Here is a 20,176-nt window from a genome sequence, read left to right as displayed (position 1 = left end):
GAATGCATGTCATTTAATTGTTTTGTTGTTGGTCTGGTTTTCAAAATCTTATCTCTGAACAACGTAAAGTAAATACATTATCATTTAATAATGATATGGTGTGCCGTATTTTTTCACTTGTCATTTTAATTAAGTACTTTAAAAACACTCAATTAAGGCCAATATTGGGATATGTATATATGCAATTAAGTGGTTAACATTGGTGAGTTATTCTTTTATATATCTGAATCAGTTCTTTGAGATAGGTTGTCACCGATATTTGATATGACGTTAGAATAGAATATTAATTCGAACCAAAATCACGAAGCAGGGAAAATAACAGAAATCTAGAAGACATTCATTTAAGAATCCATTAAGGTTAATATAGGTTATCACACTAATGATTTGTGGGTTAGTCTCATAAAATTGTTCAACACCTATACACATTTCCTTGACAAACGAATTCAGGAAGAACTGTGCTATTTCTAAATTACCGATTTAATTAGCAAACATTTAGGCCATTTGACAACAGAAGTTATTATGTCTTTATATGTCACAAATATTACACATTTCATTATGATATTCCACTATTAAACAAAATCTAATTCTTTAAAGGGAATCAACTTTTATGAATGGGAGGGACTAGATTTTTTTCTCTAGATTATTGTTCATTTGATGTAGTTCTAAAAAAGCAAAGTCGTAAAATTTCAGATTCGCTCACTCTGTTTTCCAAGAAAAATTGTTCTAATTGTCAAAAAATGACCCAACATCCATAAGTACTGTAACTTTTGTCAATCAAATCAGGCTAAAATAGCTAAAAGTACGATTTTAAATTTATTTCTGAGTATATTTTTAACTAGTTCTTACATTATCTTTAAGTTATCAGGGCCCGAGCTGATCAATGTAAGAAATTGAAATTTAACGTGTTTAAGCTGTTCGCCTATTTGTTGTAACAATATTTTATATTTTGTTTTAAAATTAGTTGACTGTAACACAGAAACTTTCTCACAAATATTGTCACATACCAATTTTCCTTTTGTTCATTTGATTTTAAATGAAGACCTTCTGTGGCGTTTCAAATAAATCACAATATCAGTCGCAATTGATTGGTTTAAAAAGAATCTGACACAAGTGCGACATGAAGCTAACAGATATCTATCAATTATATAAATTGGAACATTTCCATAAATTTATTGAGAAAACTGAGAGATAAATTTAATGTCAAAGCAATAAAAATGAAATGCCGGCTTTATATTGTCATGGTTTTTCTAAATTAAATGCTATAATGACTTTCGTTTCATCAAAACTTAAAATGGTTCAATATTTTCATTTTTATATTAAAACTAACCTTATGAGAAATAAACTTTCTTTATTTTCTTTTACCCTTTCTTTGTTAACTTTTACTCTTGAAAACAGTTTCCTTTACCAGAATTTGATTTTTCTTTATCTTAAGATGTTTTACTTTATGCAATACTTGTTGGTTTATGTAGTTTTGAATGGTGATTATTTTAGGTCAAATGATTGACACATTAAATCAACAGAATTGATTATCAATAAATCATTATATGAATTGTATAATTTATATGTATTGTTATAATCAGATACTCTCAATGTATTGTAAGTTCTACATCCATACATTTATATAAATATTAAAAAGACGGACTTTACAAACATACAATTTGCAATATAGTTACAAAGGTTTTATCAATGTCATAACGTTCGTCTTTCAAATAATTGTCAATAAGTGCGACTTAACGAATAACTGCAAAGGAATTATATGGAAACATCAAAACCAAAAATATCAAACCAATAAGTATAATTTAAGTTTTATTTTTATAAAACAATGAAAATAAAATCAGGATCATTTAATCCTGATCCTGAACTTTTCTTTGTGAACACAGGGCCAAGGGTCATAACAACATTACCTGCTGGAGCTAGGAGATGCAACCTTTCAAGGAAACTTCACAGCCACAAGGAAAAAATTCATCTTTTATAATAGTGTCAGAGAAAATGCTTGTATGAACTATATAAAGAAAGAACAATTACTGATACCAACATTTCAATATGTATTTCTTTTCTCAAAACAATTAAGGTAGATCGCATGTATTTCGTGAAACTATGTTAAGATAATTATTTCAAAACCCTAAGGACATTAAAGGTACTGATGTATCTTCTGTAATTGGTTACTTACAAGTTTATGTCGTGTTTTTCGGTGACATTTTCCCCCATCAAATGAGATTTTACAAGTTTCGCCAATTTCTAGCGAAGGTTTGATATAATGAGTAATTTAAACAGGCATATAAACACAAATTGATCATGTTAAGTTCAATTCTCATTTAAAGTTATTCTTACATAATAGCAGGTCTATTATCTCAATTTTTTTCATAGCAATGCCATTCTGCCACTAGTCGCCATATCCTTTAACATTTACCTTGAAATTTCTACTAATTGCTTAAAAGTAAATATTAAGATTGATAATCAACTTTCAAAATGATATTTCGAACAAACTATAAAACAAATTTACTGAATCTACGTTCGTAGAAATATTGGTAAGCATTCCCTTTATGCTTGCGAAAGAAAACATATTTATACAAATTTTATAAAAATGATTTAGGAATTGTTTATCTATTAAAATATCAAAGTTCAGCAGTTCATCTTTTCATGTAATGCTCATTGTGCCTAATGGGTTGCGGGCAAAAGAATTACAACCCTGTGTGATTGTAAAAAGCGACTAAATGGGTTGGAAAAACTCGAGTCTATGTATCTCGCAGCTCCAACGGTAGGGTTGTTTTGACAACTGGTTTTGCTTTGGGTTCTAACTCGAGGTTAGTCATAATCATCTTTCCTGTTTTTGCGCCATATGACCTAATCTGTGTTGGTGAGCTGTTTAAGCTCTCCGTATAATAAGGTACGAACGTGTATTTTCAACAGTTATAGGAATGTAAAAACTATAAAACATTTTCATCCATTGTTTGCGATTATGATTTCTTCTGTTGTTGTCCAAAAATAATACACATTCGTTTATGTTTTGGTATCTCTGTGGACGACATGTAAAGGTTGTTGACCTAGTATAACTTGTTTACTTGTCTCTGTTATAGAAGTTACAGATTTTCTCGAACTTAACGTTGAACGAATTTAAAGATATGCTGGTGTGAATTCATCCCTACGTCCAACGATTTATTTTTCCTCTTCTGCAACAATACAGAGTAAAATAAGGACAAATTGAAGATGAATTTACATACCGAGCTACGACATTTTAAGTTTTACGGTTTTGGACTTTCTTTCAGAGATTCTATGTCTCGCTGTATCTATAATTTCATTAAATGTTACATTCTAAACGTGATCCAATCGTTAAAATGCATTACTACTACTTCATGTAAGAATGTATGAGGAATCTTTCGATTTTACTTTATAGTTCATTTTATCTATTCAGTGGAATATCTGAACTTTTTAAGAAATTGAGAATATTTCCGGCATCAAAGTATTTGTTCCAGTGTAGGACCATTGAAGGCATAGAATATATCATTTTATCTGTTTTTACGTTACATTTATCTTTGTTTCGTACCAATTATCAATTTTTTATCAATGTTAATGTTCTAAACCTGCATCGTTCTTCGTTCAATGTTCTGGTATCATTCAAAACATGTGGTTACATATAGAAATTAGATAGTTACTACTGAAATATATTATAAGACGAATTATTTCGATAGCAAATAATTGATTTTATTTTTGCGCACGAAGTTCACGTGATTTGTATGCAGCCTTGATTTTGGCGGTAAATTATGCGGATTACCTCGGTTACACTATATATCACCGACACATCCGTTTCCGTCAGCATTGTACTTGAGAACTTGTGCTGTAAACATCGCTTGATAAAATCAGTTTCAATCACCAATTTATATTAAGCATCATGCCTCCTAAACGTAGAGGAAGGAAAAGGAAAGCAAGAACTTCAGATGAGGGAGAGTGTGAATCTCGGCTTTTACAGCCTGATCCAGGTAACCGTTCTTTACCTTCACGTCGTTCTTTACGTTCTAATGTAATAGATTTTGAAGAAATAATAAGAGGTTCGGGTATATTGCCCGCTTCTGATGATTCGGCTAATTCAAGTAATTCTGTTAGCCAACAAAATATTAATGAGGGGTGTGGTGGTGTTTTTCAACAAACAACAAGTCAATTGTCAGAAACAGATCGTGCGCAGGTAGTTGCTAATCCCCCACGTGCGCCACGTCACTCTTGCACAATACGATTTAAACCCGCATGCCAGTTCTTTAATACCGAGCGTGTTACCTGAATGTGTTCAATTAGCAGACGACGATATCGCTGCGCACGTGCCGCCCGCTCTCAAACAGCAGATAGCACGTGGCGAGTATGTAAATTTAGCCCTGTTGTTAAAAGGCTCGATTGAGTTGTCCGATATCTATGATAAAGGTAGCACACTTCGTTTGTCAGCAGACGGAAAAATTGAAACGCAGGCGAGGCCGTGTAAAGATAAGATATACACCATTGAAAAATGGACCGATGCCTTCATCGTGTACGCTTCAATTTACACTGCGTCTAACCTCAATAAAATATACGAGATTTTTCATTACATGTGGGTTATAAGGGAATGCGCTGCCAGGCAAGGCGACTTGGCCTGGCGATAATATGATGAGCAATTTCGTTTGAGGCAAGCATTGAAACCCTCATCGTGGGTACGTATTAATAATGACCTATGGTGGAGATGTGTCCAAACTAGGCCGAATTCTCCTTTCCCAGTTGACAATACACGAGCACCTCGTGCTCCATCATGTAATCAATTCAATGAGGGCAGGTGTAATTGGCCAATGTGTAAATTCCCTCACATATGCTCGAAGTGTAGCGCTTTTCACGCCGCTGTGAATTGTCCAGGTACTATGCAACGTCAAGAATTCTCTGGTAATTATACTTACAATTTTCGGGGAAGGAATTTCCGATTCTCAAAATTCAGACGGCGAAATGTTTCCCGTGGTAATGCCAGGGGTTCATTCAAAAAATGAAAATATCAAAGATGCGGAAAATCTAGATTTAATGAATCTAGCGTTTACCCCGATAAACTTGAGTGCTCTTCGCCGTTTGGTAACGGGATATAATCATAAGGATGCTAAAGTTTTATTGAACGGTTTTCTTTATGGTTTTAATATGCATTATTCGGGGCCGAATTATTAATTTATTAGGCAGGGAATGTAAGAATTTACGCTCGGCTTTATCAAATCCTAATGTAGTACAAGCCAAAATTAATAAAGAAATAAACGCCCGTCGTATGGCCGGGCCTTTTGTAGATAAACCAATGCCAAATTTAATCGTTTCACCTATAGGCTTAGTTCCGAAGAAAATAAAAGGGGAGTTCAGACTTATACACCATCTTTCTTTCCCAGAAGGTGAATCAGTTAATGATTATATAGACAAAAAATTTTGTTCTGTGTCATATACGAATTTTGATGAAGCAGTGGCAATGATTCAAAATTTAGGAAGGCACTGCTACTTGTTTAAAATGGATCTTAAAAATGCTTTTCGATTGTTACCAATTAGGCCCGAATATTTTGCAGTATTAGGATTGAAATTCAAAAGTTTATACTACATAGATAAAGCATTACCTTTCGGGGCATCTGTTAGTTGCAAGACGTTCGAAAAGTTTTCAACTTTTTTGGAGTATGTCGTTAAGCAGAGGTTAACGTCTGGTGGGTTAATTCATTATCTTGATGATTTTCTTGGCGCAGATAGGTCATTTACATTATGTCGCGCCGCTATGGACATATTCAAAACTTGTATGGATGATTTAAACGTCCCCCTAGCAGACGAAAAAACCGAAGGTCCGAATAAAATTATGGTTTTCTTGGGTATCGAACTTGATACGGATAAAATGCAGGTACGAATTCCTATTGAAAAAATAACGGAAGTAATAACAAAAGTTAGGGAGATTTTAAACAAGAAAAAAGCGTCGTTACGCGAAATACAGTTCCTTATAGGTTCTTTAAACTTTTGCTGCCGTGCTATACCTGCCGGCAGACCTTTTTGCAGACGACTTATTAATGCTACATGTGGCGTATCGAAGTCATTTCATCGCCTTAGAGTAAATACAGGCATTAAGCGCGACTTACGTATGTGGCTATCATTTTTTGAAAATCATAACGGCATATCAGCTTTTCATGACAGATTTTGGGTTTCGAACGAGGAAGTTCAATTATATACAGATAGCGCAGGTGGCTTGGGTTGTGGCTTTGGAATTTTTTATTGTAATCACTGGTGTCAGGCTAAATGGCCCAAAGCTTGGCATGAAAGACATATTACAAGCAATATAACGGTTCTCGAGCTGTTTCCTATCTGGATTTCCTTGAAGATCGTTCAGCACGACATTATTGTTGTGCTTGTGGTATTTTTAGTTTCAACTTTTCGGCATTTTCTAGTTGGGTGGTTCCAATATTCCTACTTGAATAATGTTTAATCACCCTTAGGATATGTTGCCTGCTTTTGTAAATTTGTCTTTTGACGTCTTATCTGTGATACGCAGGCTTCATAACCTCTGATCCCCATTCAAAATTTCATTTTATTTAGTTCCGCCCATTGTTTTCTCGTTTAGGGCACACGCTTTTTATTACTTGGGGACCATACGCCGCTTTTCATGGAATGGCACGGAAGTGTCACATTGAAGGTTCCATGATAACCGCCGTATGAACACATCTGCTGATGTTTCTAAATTCAATATTTTACTATTTCATGTTTAAATGTTGAATTCTGCTTAAGCCGGTGCTAGGGGGCGTGGACGGTAACTTGCACTTTCCAATACCGTTCATGAACAGGCTCAATCAAACCGAGCCTGCAACATTTTCAATTTTGCCGTGTTGGGCTGTCTTTAGGGATTCTGTATTTTTATCTATTGCCATAAATATCTGGGATAAAGAATTAATGAATAAGAAAATTAAATTTTATTGTGACAATGAAGTGGTGGTGCACATATTAAATACGTTAACATCGAAATCTGAGTTAGTTATGTGCATTGTGCGAGCGCTTACGCTAAAATGTTTGAAATTTGATATCTTGTTGAAAGCAAAACATATTCCTGGTTCGCGTAATGAAATTTGCGATGCATTGTCTCGATTTCAGGCAACGAAGTTCAGAAAATTGGCTCCCGAGGCGGATCTGTGCCCAGTGGTAGTCCCACAATCACTTTGGAATATCTTCAACGAACAACAATAGGTCTTATGCAAAATAGTGTGGCATTCAACACATTTCAAACTTATAATACGGCCGTTAGTTCCTTTTCTAAATTTAGATCCATGTACAATAGATAAATACAGAATCCTTAAAGAAAGCCCAACACGGCCAAATTGAAAATGTTGTCCTACAAGTTTGAGGAGCATTGGCCGGCAACTCAACAGCAATTAGTCTTGTTTATTGCATACTGTTTCAATAAAGGCCTCTCTCCGAAATCTATCAAAACTTATATTGCAGGCTTGGATTATTTTCATAGGGTAAACGAATGGCCACCAGTCACAAGTAACTTTTTGATAGCTAAATTGCTTGATGGTTGTTTTCGGGTTAGGAAAACAGTTGATAATAGAGCACCTATCACCAAACACATTTTGTTAGGCATATTAAATGAACTTCACAGAGTATGTTATAATCAGTACGAGATTAAGTTATTTAAATCATTGTGGCTTTTGGCATATTTTGGTCTGTTCAGAATTAGTGAATTAGTGGCTTGTTATGCATACGGTCAAAATTACAATATTAATCGCGGTGATATATACATTTCACCGGACGGTCATTTCGTTTCAGTGTCATTAAATAGGCACAAAACAAATCAATGCAGTAAAGCAACAGTGTTGAAACTTGCACTTGAACAAGATAAAAACACATGTCCGGGTACGGCCTTGATTAGCTATATTAATGTGAGGCCGGATATCGAGGGTTCTTTGTTTTGCCATGCTGATGGCAAACCTGTGCTAAGACATCAATTTTCATTTCTATTGGATAAATGTATTGTCGGTGCCGGTTTCAACCGGGGAAAGTATACTTCACATAGCTGCCTATAAAACTTATATACGCGAATAAATTTGTTTGATATCAGCATTAATAAGAACGAAATTTATGCTAGAATTAAAATACTTGATACCTTGACTTAATTTATGCTTTAGATATTTGGATCCTGGGAGATTCCATCCCATACTGGGCCGGTGTAAGAGCCAATGAATTAGGAACCCCTAACCTTAAACTTGACGGTAAATCAATCGGATGGTGGGGCATACGGGGAATGCCTTGGGACGACTTCCGCCGTTCTGTGGAATGTAACGTCATTCTTAGAAAGCCACCTGATGTTATATTAATTCATCTCGGAGGTAATGATTTGTTGTCCAAATCTTTGAGAAAATTAAGATTTTTTATTGGTGCCGAAATTAAGTACTTAAGTGAAGCTTTTCCGGATTCCGTAATTATTTGGATAGACATTCTTCAACGTCTTTCATGGAATTCCGACGTATCAATACATAAAATTGAAGAAAGCAGAAAACGAATAAATCGCTGGGGTAGGCAGCAAGTCCGTCGTCACCCCAAATCTGAAGTAGTTTCAGTAGATATTGATTATAAAACACCTGGATCCGGTTGTTCAAAACATTGGTTAGTGTTAACCAGTGGTTAAATTCATTATCCGCTGGTTAAATTTTGTCTGTTGGTTAAATTCTGTTGCTCAAAACTTATCCAATGGATAAAATGCGTTATCCAGCGGTTAACTTTAACCAGTCCTATGACCACCGGATAATGCCCTTAACCAGTGGTTAGTCATAGTAAAAATCATTAAAACTTGTTTAAAACCAGATTTTTCTTACAAATGTATGTTTATTTTTTCTTAACTAGAACATTTCATATGAAATGCATAGGATTAAATTCAAACATTTCTGAAAAAGTGCTTTTAGAACCCTTTTTCAATCTAAATTTGTTGTAGTTGTAGTTCAGAAAATTCAGTTAAACAGTCATAACTTTCTTATTTTTTAATAAAACATACAAGTGTCAGTACTCATTTTCTTAGTTAGAACATAATCCATCTAATGGAAGTAATTTCAATTCAAAATTTGAAAAAAAGTTGTTTTTGAATTTTTTCTTATGTGTGTCTAAGGGAAAAATAGATCTATCAATACTTTAAGGTCTCTGATACACTTGATGTATAATTCCAAAAACCTAGAAAGCACAAAACATGCAAAATTATTTCTTTGGGAACTTTTGGATTCTAAAAAATTAATTATCATCAAAAAATCGGCCATTTTGTTTCCAGAATCACTAACCAACCCTGTTGCATTGTGGTACTTAACCAGTGGATAAATATGCTATCCACTGGTTAGGTAGCCAACTGTCGAACAATGAAATTTTATCCACAGGATAGCTGGCCGCTGGTTAAGAATTTAACCAGTGGATAAGCTATCCATTGGTTAATTTTAACCAATGTTTTGAACAACCCGGTCCAGGTTTCTTCAGGGCGGACGGAGTCCATTTATCAAATATAGGGTTAGCCTTTTACATTGATGCCATTAAGGATGTCATATTGAAGTACATTTAAAACTTAATACAATGGTCATATAATTGAATAAGTTGCTGATACGTCGTTTGAATTTTCGGGGGAATAAATTTTCTTTTGCATAAAATTTATCGTGGCGGCAAAAATTCAAAGGGACGGGTTGGACAAGCGCAGGTAAATACTTAAGAAGCGAGTTTAACTAAATTCGTCATTTGTTAAATATTTTTGTTCCTTTGGGCATACAGATAAGGGGTAATCGCTAAACCAAGGTTTTTTCTCCTGGGTAGTGGATTATCTCTTGTTTATAATTTTGAAATTTTCATACTAGAAATTGCCTGTGATAAATCAAGTTTTGATTTTTCGCGTGTGCACAAAACCGCCAGCATGTCATTTATTATACGGCAAAGTACGCTAAAGCCGTTGTGTCCATGTACGCCATTATGTCCGTTCAGCCATTCAGTCAGTTTGTTTTGATTGCGTACAAAAGTGTGTAATTTTAACAGCGGATCGCTCGGTTAAGTGTTCGTGTTGCATGAAGTAATGGGCAATAGTGTATAGTGCAGAGTAAATCGGTGTGTTGGTAAACTTGTGTGGTTTAAAGTTTTTGCTGGCGGTTAGTATGTCACTCGGTTGACAGTGAGTGTGAACAGGGTTTTGCCCATGGATGTGGCTGGTAATTCCTAGTTTCACGAGTGTACTAGGCAATGTTTGGGTATTAATATCTCTTAGATTATAAATTACCTGCGCTTGTCCGCTCGTCCTTCATGAGGCTCTAAAGCAAGACAAAGGCTTTCTCCTTGCTTGCTTGCTTTTAATTCGCGGCCATTTTCTGCCATTACAATTTCATTTATTAAATGATTAATACTGTATATTAGTGATGTTATAAATGAACCTCATAAGTAATGCTGGATGTTTATTGTTTCAATAAGATGTGAAATTTGATGATTGTGTTCAGCTTCGAAGTCATAAAATAAGACGAATTATTTCGATAGCAAATAACTGATTTTATATTTGCGCACGAAGTTCACGTGATTTGTATGCAGCCTTGATTTTGGTGGTAAATTATGCGGATTACCTCGGTTACACTATATATCACCGACACATCCGTTTCCGACAGCATTGTACTTGAGAACTTGTGCTGTAAGCATCGCTTGATAAAAATCCCACCCACCACACCCATATGAGTTTCGCTACGTTTATTTAGGAAACAATATATAGAACAATTTGTTATTTTGGTATTTTTATCTGAATTTCTTCAGTTTTCTGCTGTCAGTCTTATATACGTTCAGAATAGTTTGTAAGTTCTAAGCAGTACTGCCGTCCACACCAGGAACGTACATCTATATACATAGCCGAGTTCACTGACGTATATATTGTCGATGCAACTTGTTCTTGGACGATGCAGCTTGTTCTTGGACGACGCAACTTGTTCTTGGACGACGCAATATCTTCTTGGATGTATCTTGCGGAATTACAGCGATACTATGACACATGGAAATGATTTGATTGATTAATTATCTATAGGTGTACAGTGTTCTTTATTATCTAGTTAACGGTGTGGATAAATATGTGAACGATCTCTTATATATTTTGGTTATACCAATTATGGACGGTACATTATACGATGTTAACAATGTTATTGTTTATACCAATTATGGACAGTACATTATACGATGTTAACAATGTTATAACTCTTATGCAGATACAGTGTATTTAAATTTGATTCAATTCAGTTCTAATATTATACTACTGATTATTATATTATATGTTTAGATATAACAGTGTTATTATCAAACAAAGCAATTTGTCGCGAAAATATTAAATGCAATGGGGGATGAGTGACAAGACTTGTTTAATATTTAATATTAATTCTTAAATCATTGATGGCTATATTCTACATCAAGGTATATCTCCTGAGTAGTAAAAATGCCATGTACATATTGAATAGACATGTCATTTTGGACCAATACATGTAAGTAAATAAGGGATAATCGCTAAACCAAGGTTTTTTCTCCTGGGTAGTGGATTATCTCTTGTTTATAATTTTGAAATTTTCATACTAGAAAATGCCTGTGATAAATCAAGTTTTGATTTTTCGCGTGTGTACACAACCGCCAGCATGTCATTTATTATACGGCAAAGTACGCTAAAGCCGTTTTGTCCATGTACGCCATTATGTCCGTTCAGCCATTCAGTCAGTTTGTTTTGATTGCGTACAAAAGTGTGTAACTTTAACAGCGTATGGCTCGGTTAAGTGTTCGTGTTGCATGAAGTAATGGGCAATAGTGTATAGTGCAGAGTAAATCGGTGTGTTGGTAAACTTGTGTGGTTTAAAGTTTTTGCTGGCGGTTAGTATGTCACTCGGTTGACAGTGAGTGTGAACAGGGTTTTGCCCATGGAAGTGGCTGGTAATTCCTAGTTTCACGAGTGTACTAGGCAATGTTTGGGTATTAATATCTCTTAGATTATAAATTACCTGCGCTTGTCCGCTCGTCCCTCATCAGGCTCTAAAGTAAGACAAAGGCTTTCTCCTTGCTTGCTTGCTTTTAATTCGCGGCCATTTTCTGCCATTACAATTTCATTTATTAAATGATTAATACTGTATATTAGTGATGTTATAAATGAACCTCATAAGTAATGCTGGGTGTTTATTGTTTCAATAAGATGTGAAATTTGATGATTGTTTGTGTTCAGCTTCGAAGTCATAAAAGAAATATCTTACCGATAAAATTGAGAACAATTGGAATGATTAAGACGGCGCATTTTACCCATTAAACGAATAAATATTTTCTTATCATGAATTATGAACTAATTTAATAATTGTCGTAGGGCATGTAAGATGCTCATGGCCTGAAGAAAAAAGTGCTGAATGTGAAACTGTTTGCCATAAAGGAAGAACAATGTAAATAAAGTAGTATTTTGATTTCCGCACCAAATTCTTATTACTTATTAATACCTATTACTAATTTATTCCCAGAAATCAACAGACGCAACATACGATCAATGAGTAACCTTTTAAAAACTATAACAGGAATAAAAGCATTTCATACTGGTTATGTTGTAAAATTAACTGTTAAGGACTTATAAGGTGTCACAATGCCATAAGTTTTACACATTTTCGGGCATAAGTTCGATGAATTTAATTTTCCTAAAAAAATGCTTTTAAGGATTTTACTCACCCCCAATCGGGTAAAATTGACTCCGACATAAAGAAGTCTGCGTAGGGATTTTATTTTATAAAACACAGTATATCTTTTCAAGTGATTAAAATTGTTTATTGCTTCCAAGGGATCATTTTTTTCCAGATTTTGATATTGCAAGTGCAATTTATAGTTCGACTGTGTTAATTCAAAACAACTTTCACTTTCGGTTTAAAACTAACAATGGACGAACTGCCATGTTAAAAGTAGTGCGTTCCCATCATGCTTAGAGTGGTTTCACACAGCTCAGTAAGACCGGTGTACACAATGGACACTAATGAGCATATATTTCAATCGGAAAATCTCGGCTATTATCAATAATAAACTCGGACTTAATGCGGATTGAAAATAGTTCAACCACTTGGTTTTAGATGTTAACAAAACTGAGTGAGTAATCTTTGATAATGTATAACGTGTATGATAAGTATTAACCTGTATATGTGTGTTTTTGCATTTTCATGTTTATCGCACACATTTATCAATCTTAATTTTACAATGTTAAAATGACATCCAAAGTAAAATAAAGTCTATTTCGGTAAAATTATGATTGGTGATATGTCTGACAATCATAATCAATCTGAACCTGATGACGTACATGTATAATCAAATCCGAATACATGTCAACAGGTAGACATTTTGTACTTTCGGTTTCTACAATCATAATAATTAATATATAAATAATGTACTGTTTATTGTTCTATCTGTAAAACCCGATGAAGGTGGACTTTTACTCGATATATTGGTATAAATTTAGTCTTCAAACCCCAGCATTAAATTACTGATTGTGAACATGTTTAGTTTCTTAGCGTAGGTTAGTCCAAAATATCGTATCCTATGGAACGCCGTGACTGTCATCATTTCACAAGATAGCAAAACATTGATCACATAAAACAGTCTCAGCGTTCGTTCTTATCCGAAGTTTGACGGGTAGGGCCGAAAGATGTGATTGCATGTGCTATGCTGAAATCTTATTAAATAATGACGTCATAGGGAAAAACATCCACTCACATGTTTAGTTTACAACTTACTCGTACGATGGATACGTAACTTAATAAACCATCCAACAATATGTACACAATAATACAGAATAGGAAATAGAATAAATAATTCAACCCTACTTTAAGGACATTATTCTAACCACAGAGTGAATAGAATAAAATATTATTGCACTACAAATTGAACTTATGTTATCTATGTAAATCTTAAAATATTTATGTTGTACTCGTCACGAATGAATATAAAAAGTTATAGGACAAGAATTGAAAGGTGAACAATGCGCAGATGTTATGTTAATTTTAAAAGGGCAAATGAATTTCTTTGTCACATTCTTTTTCCTATAATAGAAGATAAAATACATTTTATCAATTTCTTGTGGAAAGTGTTAGCAAAACACTTCAACCCATTGTCCTTTTCAACCCTTGTGGGGAAATTTGAAAGTCTTAAGAGAATGCACTATTCTGTTATTGGTACAACCTGTACAAAGCTTTTATGATCTTTCATTTGAACTAAGACAAAACTCAAACTTATAGTTCTTTTTTCAATGTGTTGATGAAGATTTCGATAGGCTGGTGATGAATAGGACATTATGATAAAGATATTTACAATTTATTTTTTCTACATTCTGTTTTTCCTTTTTTACAAATTAATAAATAAGTTAAAACTTAAGTTAAATGAAATTAACATTTATTCTTTGATAGACACAATATAGTTTTGCTCCTTTAACATATAGATTATACAATTCATTCTTATCCGAAAGTTTAATTTTACAATGACAGATTAACACTGATTTACATAAACTAACTTACCTTGTATTATATAATTAAACTAAAAGTTAAAAATCTATATTGAGTAACCAGTAAGTAGGATCCAAAATGTCACAAAATGGGAAACCAAATCATCACATACCTGTGGTGGTATTCGTGACGTCACTATTTTATAGCTGCATTCAATAAATGTTTTACAGAATAACAACTAAATGTTTTACTTTGCCACAAAAGATAAAAGAAAAAAGAGGTTCATGATGGCCTTTATATCGCTCACTTGCTTATTAAGGCTCTTAATTAATATTGATAGTAATGAATGAAAAGCAGATAAAAAGTCATTATCCAAACTGATAGCATAATATTCTTATCTCCAAGTGAAACAATGCAAAAGTAAACAAGGTTATTCCATGTATAGGTTGTGTCACCTAGTTTGTTTTACTCCAGATGACCCTTATTGGAACTGGACATATAAATCATTTGAAAAACCTTCATGGCAAATTTCCTAGATATTTGGATTGTTAGTGTTAACAGGGACTTTCCATATTCTGGCTCTGCGCCAGATTACGGATATTCAAAGATGATCTAGAAGTCATGTAAATAATCTATTTGACATTTAGACCAAAACAATTCCTCTCGAGTGTGTAAAAGATTTCCCATAATAGGGCTTTGTTTTTGGCCCAAGGTGACGAAGATTCGAACTTGCGTAATATATCATCGAAACAAAATATACACGATATTTGGAACGAAATAGTAGCCTCTAGAACCTTATCAGCGTTTCTATATTTTGGCCGTGCTGTTTACCCCATGTGATCAATGTTTGAACTTGAGTTAGAATAGTGACCACTAGAATTCTAACGAACTAAAAGTGGACGGACGACAGACGATGGACATTCAACCCTGAGCCAGTTCAGGTGATCAAAGCGGAATATAATGTTTGGGAATCCAGAACTAGATATATTGGTATACCATAAACGTCCCCATTTACGTGTTTCTATATTTGATTGCGCAATCAATGCACAACGACATGAATGGTTATAATTGATATAACGAATTAGTATTCGGATATTTCTATATATTATTTTCACTAAATCAAAATTATTTTCAATGGATCGTTACTTAATATTGTTGAGTGTGGTGTTAAGTTTTCGGCTGCATTTTCTTTCAGGTGTGTATATATTTTCATCGTGTACATTGTATATATATATTTATAACGGAAAAAATATTTGACTGACGATATGCACGACAAGCATTAAAAGCGCTGCAGAAATTAATGAAGTTATGGAAATTATGGAGTTATTATTTCTTTAATATTTTATTTATTACGTGTTAATGCATGTATATTTATAAGTGTAAAATATATTTATAACGTAAATATCTTAAAAAATAATAGGACAACTTCATGATTTGTCACGAGGCCTTAACTTATCAACTTAAATGTCTTTATAGAAAATTGTTTTCTTTTTTTTTTTTCTTTTTTTTTTGGGGGGGGGGGTGGTTGTTGTTGTCGTTGTTGTTGTTATATGTTGGGATTTTTTTCTGTTCAATAACATGTGATATTTTGCTACTATGCTGTGCTGCTCATGGAAAGTTTTAAATGTGTAATGGCACACACACAAAATAAAGGAATACATCTTTACATATGTTCTATCGATTACTTTAATTACGTGTGATAAAAAGGTTGTTTTTCAAAATTTGACTTAGAAACTAATGTTGCAATATTAACCATCATGCAAGTCAGTTTATAAATAGAAAATCAATATCGTTTACCACGGCGCAAATAGAAAGTAGCATGCAGTGTTTATTTGTTTGATATTTAGTAAAGAATATACGAAAAATGTCATTTGTGTGAGAAGTTTAAGGATATTATTATTTTTTTATCAGTTAATCATGAGAGGGGCACTGCACAGGTTGGATCACTCGACAATGTGAATTTACGTTTGTATGCGCATCTAATTATAGAAATCTATTATTAGACTTGGGTTATTGGAAAATCGACGTGGAAGTTCCTTACGTGTTTTTGTGTGTTTATTTATCCTACATTATTTATAATCATGGCACTTTGAACACAGCAATAATTATTTTTACCAGTATTATCTTTGGTAAGTTAGTGTATTTACAAATATCGGTTACAAGCAAGGTTTTACGCACGCGTAAAATGACTGCGAAGGGATGGTCAGCTGTATCCAAATGCGTCTGTTTAGATCTGTGCAGAAAATAGAAATTAAAGGGGAATTTCTTTACAGCGAACTTGTATTTTCTAGTTTCTTATGGTAAACAAATAGATTGAAAAATTCAGATGTTTTATCGCAATGCAATGTAACAGCTCTTACACCAATGCATTTTGATCAATGTAAAACAGTCCTTCTTTAGATGAGACAACATATTTACAACCTATTTACGCATACTTTAATTTAGCCTTGTTACACGATATTAAATATCGGTAAACTACAGACAGTTGCATCTTTCCATTTGAAGAAAATGTAAATAAAAAATGTTTTGCAACAAAACAAGACATTTAAAATAGGTATCGAAGTGTAAAGCTGATGTGCATGAATGTTTTATGTACTTGCATTTTTATTTAGACGACTCGCAAAATAAATAATGTCATTCCGCAATAAATTATGCGTTTTAAAAAATGTCATATAGGCAACCGAATTAATATAGTGTATAATGAATGTAAAACATTGTGCTTGTGTAATTGCTGCGAATCGAGAAACACATACGAGTTTAGACAGGTGGAGCTTTTCAACTTCAAGAATTCCTGATTTTATCATTGGGGATTCACGATTTTAACTTCGTGAAATCATGTTTTCAACATACGAAATTGACGAATTTTAAAATTTTAACTTCACAATTTTAACGTTTTGAATTCACGATTTCAACTTCATGAGTTCACGATTTCACCTTCAAGGTTTACAGTTTTATCTTCACGGATTCACGATTTGTTGCATATACGTATATTTTGCTTTTGGCGAAATTTACTTCGTACTAATTCAAGGCCACATTTAAACATTTCATGTAAGTAAGTCTTTATCAACTCATGCAATTGTGTGAATGTTTATCGCCAATATTTCACAATATCGATACTTATTAATTGTTGTCTCAATCATATTTGAGACGGCTCTTTCACATTACCAACGGCGCCAGCATCTTATCGATGGCTCTATCACATTTGAATAAATATTTATTTGTATTTCAAATCAAGCTTTTGAACTATTTTTTACGTTGAGCCGAAGGTGAGGTAGGCATAATGTTACAAGTAAGGTTTAGTGGATCAACATTAAGTTATGGTAGGAAATTCACTCAAGATATGTCTCCTCGTGAAAGTAAACATACAAGTAGATATTTGATAATGGTTCTTCGTATCGAACTTGCATCAAAAATTATCAGAAGCCTTAAGATTTTTTTCTTTCTTTTTTTTTAAAATTCAAACATTATGTTTTAAACTGCAAGCAGAGATATTGCTTTGTCACTTTAAGTTACGCTCCCTTCGCAGCTCAGTGAATACACTCCCGCGATAATGAAACATCTGACCGATGAGCAGGAGAGAAACTTTAAATCAAAATTGACTGTTGCTTAAAATTAAAATCAACGTTGAGTTTGTTGAAGAAATGCACAGCGGTTCCCCCGACTGGCTCTTATACTTAATACCCCATTTTGCCGTCTCATTGTTACACAAGTTCATTCCAGTTCGTTCACATTAATGATCTCCGGTTTGTTTGTATAGTATAAGCGCAAACAAGTTCAACGGCTGTGACTATATGGAGGCTGCAGAAGTCCCCGTTTCGTAGGTCCCCGTTACGGTGGTTTAACAAGTATGCGTGTTTTCGGCAATGTATTAACTTACATGTACATTATCGTTGAGTAATGGATAAGTTGAACAAGACAATATACATTAATCAATCTTTATATGGTGATGAATACTGTGATACCGATAATAATGTTCTATATCATCTCACAAATAACTTATAATTTTTAATCCTTTATTGAGCACACCTATACAATGATGTTTCTGATGTTTTTTACATGCTGCTGATTTTCTTGTTCTTGTTGTTGTTTTTTTTCTAAAGGATTTAAAAGATATAGTGGCATATTTCTACCAACAGTATCGCGTTAACTATCTGACTTACTAGTTAGTTTTCGTGTTAACACGATAAATAACAGATCTTTATCTACTAAGTAGATATTTATTTCTGTTAGATAGATAAACTACGAATAATTTAAGTATCTATCTTTCAAAAACACATTATTATCTGTGTATCTATAAAAATTGTGTATTTGTTAACTAGAATAAATAATGCGGAAAGTTTCGGACATCTCATCTAATCTATTATCTGTTTGATTGGAACCTTTAGTAAAGTTCAGAAAAATGTAATTTGTGCAATATTTTAATTAACAAGGAAATCCCTCATCGGTTTTAAGCCTTCCGGTCCAAATTACTAAAGTTTGAGCATTTAATTGTAAATTATCATAAATACATGTAGATTTATAAAAAGAATGCTAAACAAGAACTTATTGTGTTAACAAAAATTTGTATTTTGTGCATTTAGAGTGTAATTTCTAAAAAACATTATACCATTAAATGATCCCTTACTCTTTTAACTGTCCAAAATCAGTACGTTGTTTTATTTCATTTAAGAGCTAGTTTATACTTATTCAAACATTGTGACAACAAATGTCGTCACTCTAAAAGTAGTCCCGATCAATATTTCAATATCTTTATGTCATCAACTTATTTTATGAAGAGTTCACAAAAAGAGAAGCAGGCGATGTTGGGATGTAATGGATTTTGCCTTAGTTTCAGTTTCAGTTTTTATTATACAAAACCGGTAGGAAGTTAGCAGTAGCAGTGAGCAGTAGCAGTAGCATTAGCTCAGCAGTAGCAGTAGCAAAATTATAAAACGTGAAATTGGCAGCAGCAGTAGCTCAGCAGTAGCAGTAGCAAAATTATAAAACGTGAAGTTGGCAGTAGCATTGACACAGCAGTAGCAATAGCAAAATTATAAAACGTGAAGTTGGCAGTGGCAGTGGCACAGCAGTAGCAGAAGCAAAATTATAGGCAAACTAGCAGGGCATTCTTAAATAAAGTATAAAACTGTTCTGCTGAAATGTTAAGCTGGCAGAGCAAAGTAGGCAGGGCATTCCTAAATACAGAGAAAAATATTCTTCTATGCATCCTCTTATAATCCAAATGCCTCTGAAAATGTTGTTTTATTGTGAGATGTATTTCATTGCTCTACGGCTGCGACTGTGACGGATATCCTCGTAGACCTCCAGGATTTTTGGTACAAATGGATTAATAACCTATTTTCGGTTCTTTTAACCCTCAGAAGTCCATTCCGTTTGTCTGCAACTGATTATTGGGCACTCGTACACTGAAAGAAATATTTAGTGCCAATGCAGATAATGACATTTTTTACTTCAATCTACGGGACCCTCCTGAGTACATTTCGTTGATCTGCGACTGATTCTGAGTCACTCGCAGACTTTCAGGAATTTTGGTGTAAATGCAGATAATGACATTTCTGACTTCTAGGGACCCTCCTGAGTCCATTTCTTTGGTCTGCGACTTACTTTTGGACACTCTCAGACTTTCAGGAATTTTGATGTCATGGCATATAATGACATTTTTTACTTCTAAGGACCACCCAGAGTCTATTACTTTGGTCTGCGACTTACTTTTGGACACTCTCAGACTTTCAGAAATT

General features: G+C 33.8%; 1 protein-coding gene across 4 annotated transcripts in view; it reads left to right on the top strand.

Annotated features, from left to right (window-relative positions):
- LOC132730385 (uncharacterized) overlaps window positions 1–20,176 on the top strand; it is a 77,491-nt gene that overhangs the window by 47,730 nt on the left and 9,585 nt on the right. Inside the window, exon 1 of one of the 4 annotated variants that reach the window (XM_060716297.1) lies at window positions 12,917–13,092. The exons of 2 other annotated variants lie outside the window; for them this stretch is intronic. In XM_060716297.1, coding sequence (XP_060572280.1) covers window positions 13,077–13,092 — 16 coding nt within the window. In that variant the 5' untranslated portion in view covers window positions 12,917–13,076. Of the gene's footprint in view, window positions 1–12,916; window positions 13,093–14,853; window positions 15,634–20,176 lie in introns of those variants that run through there. One more of the 4 variants, XM_060716295.1, reaches the window with a different exon arrangement.

The sequence above is a fragment of the Ruditapes philippinarum genome, unplaced genomic scaffold, assembly GCF_026571515.1.
Source record: "Ruditapes philippinarum isolate M1 unplaced genomic scaffold, ASM2657151v2 ctg2248_1_1_1_1, whole genome shotgun sequence".
In the NCBI taxonomy this organism is placed as follows: Eukaryota; Metazoa; Mollusca; class Bivalvia; order Venerida; family Veneridae; genus Ruditapes; species Ruditapes philippinarum.
Note: the sequence above shows the minus strand (reverse complement) of the source record. Positions and strands in the feature narration are given on the sequence as shown.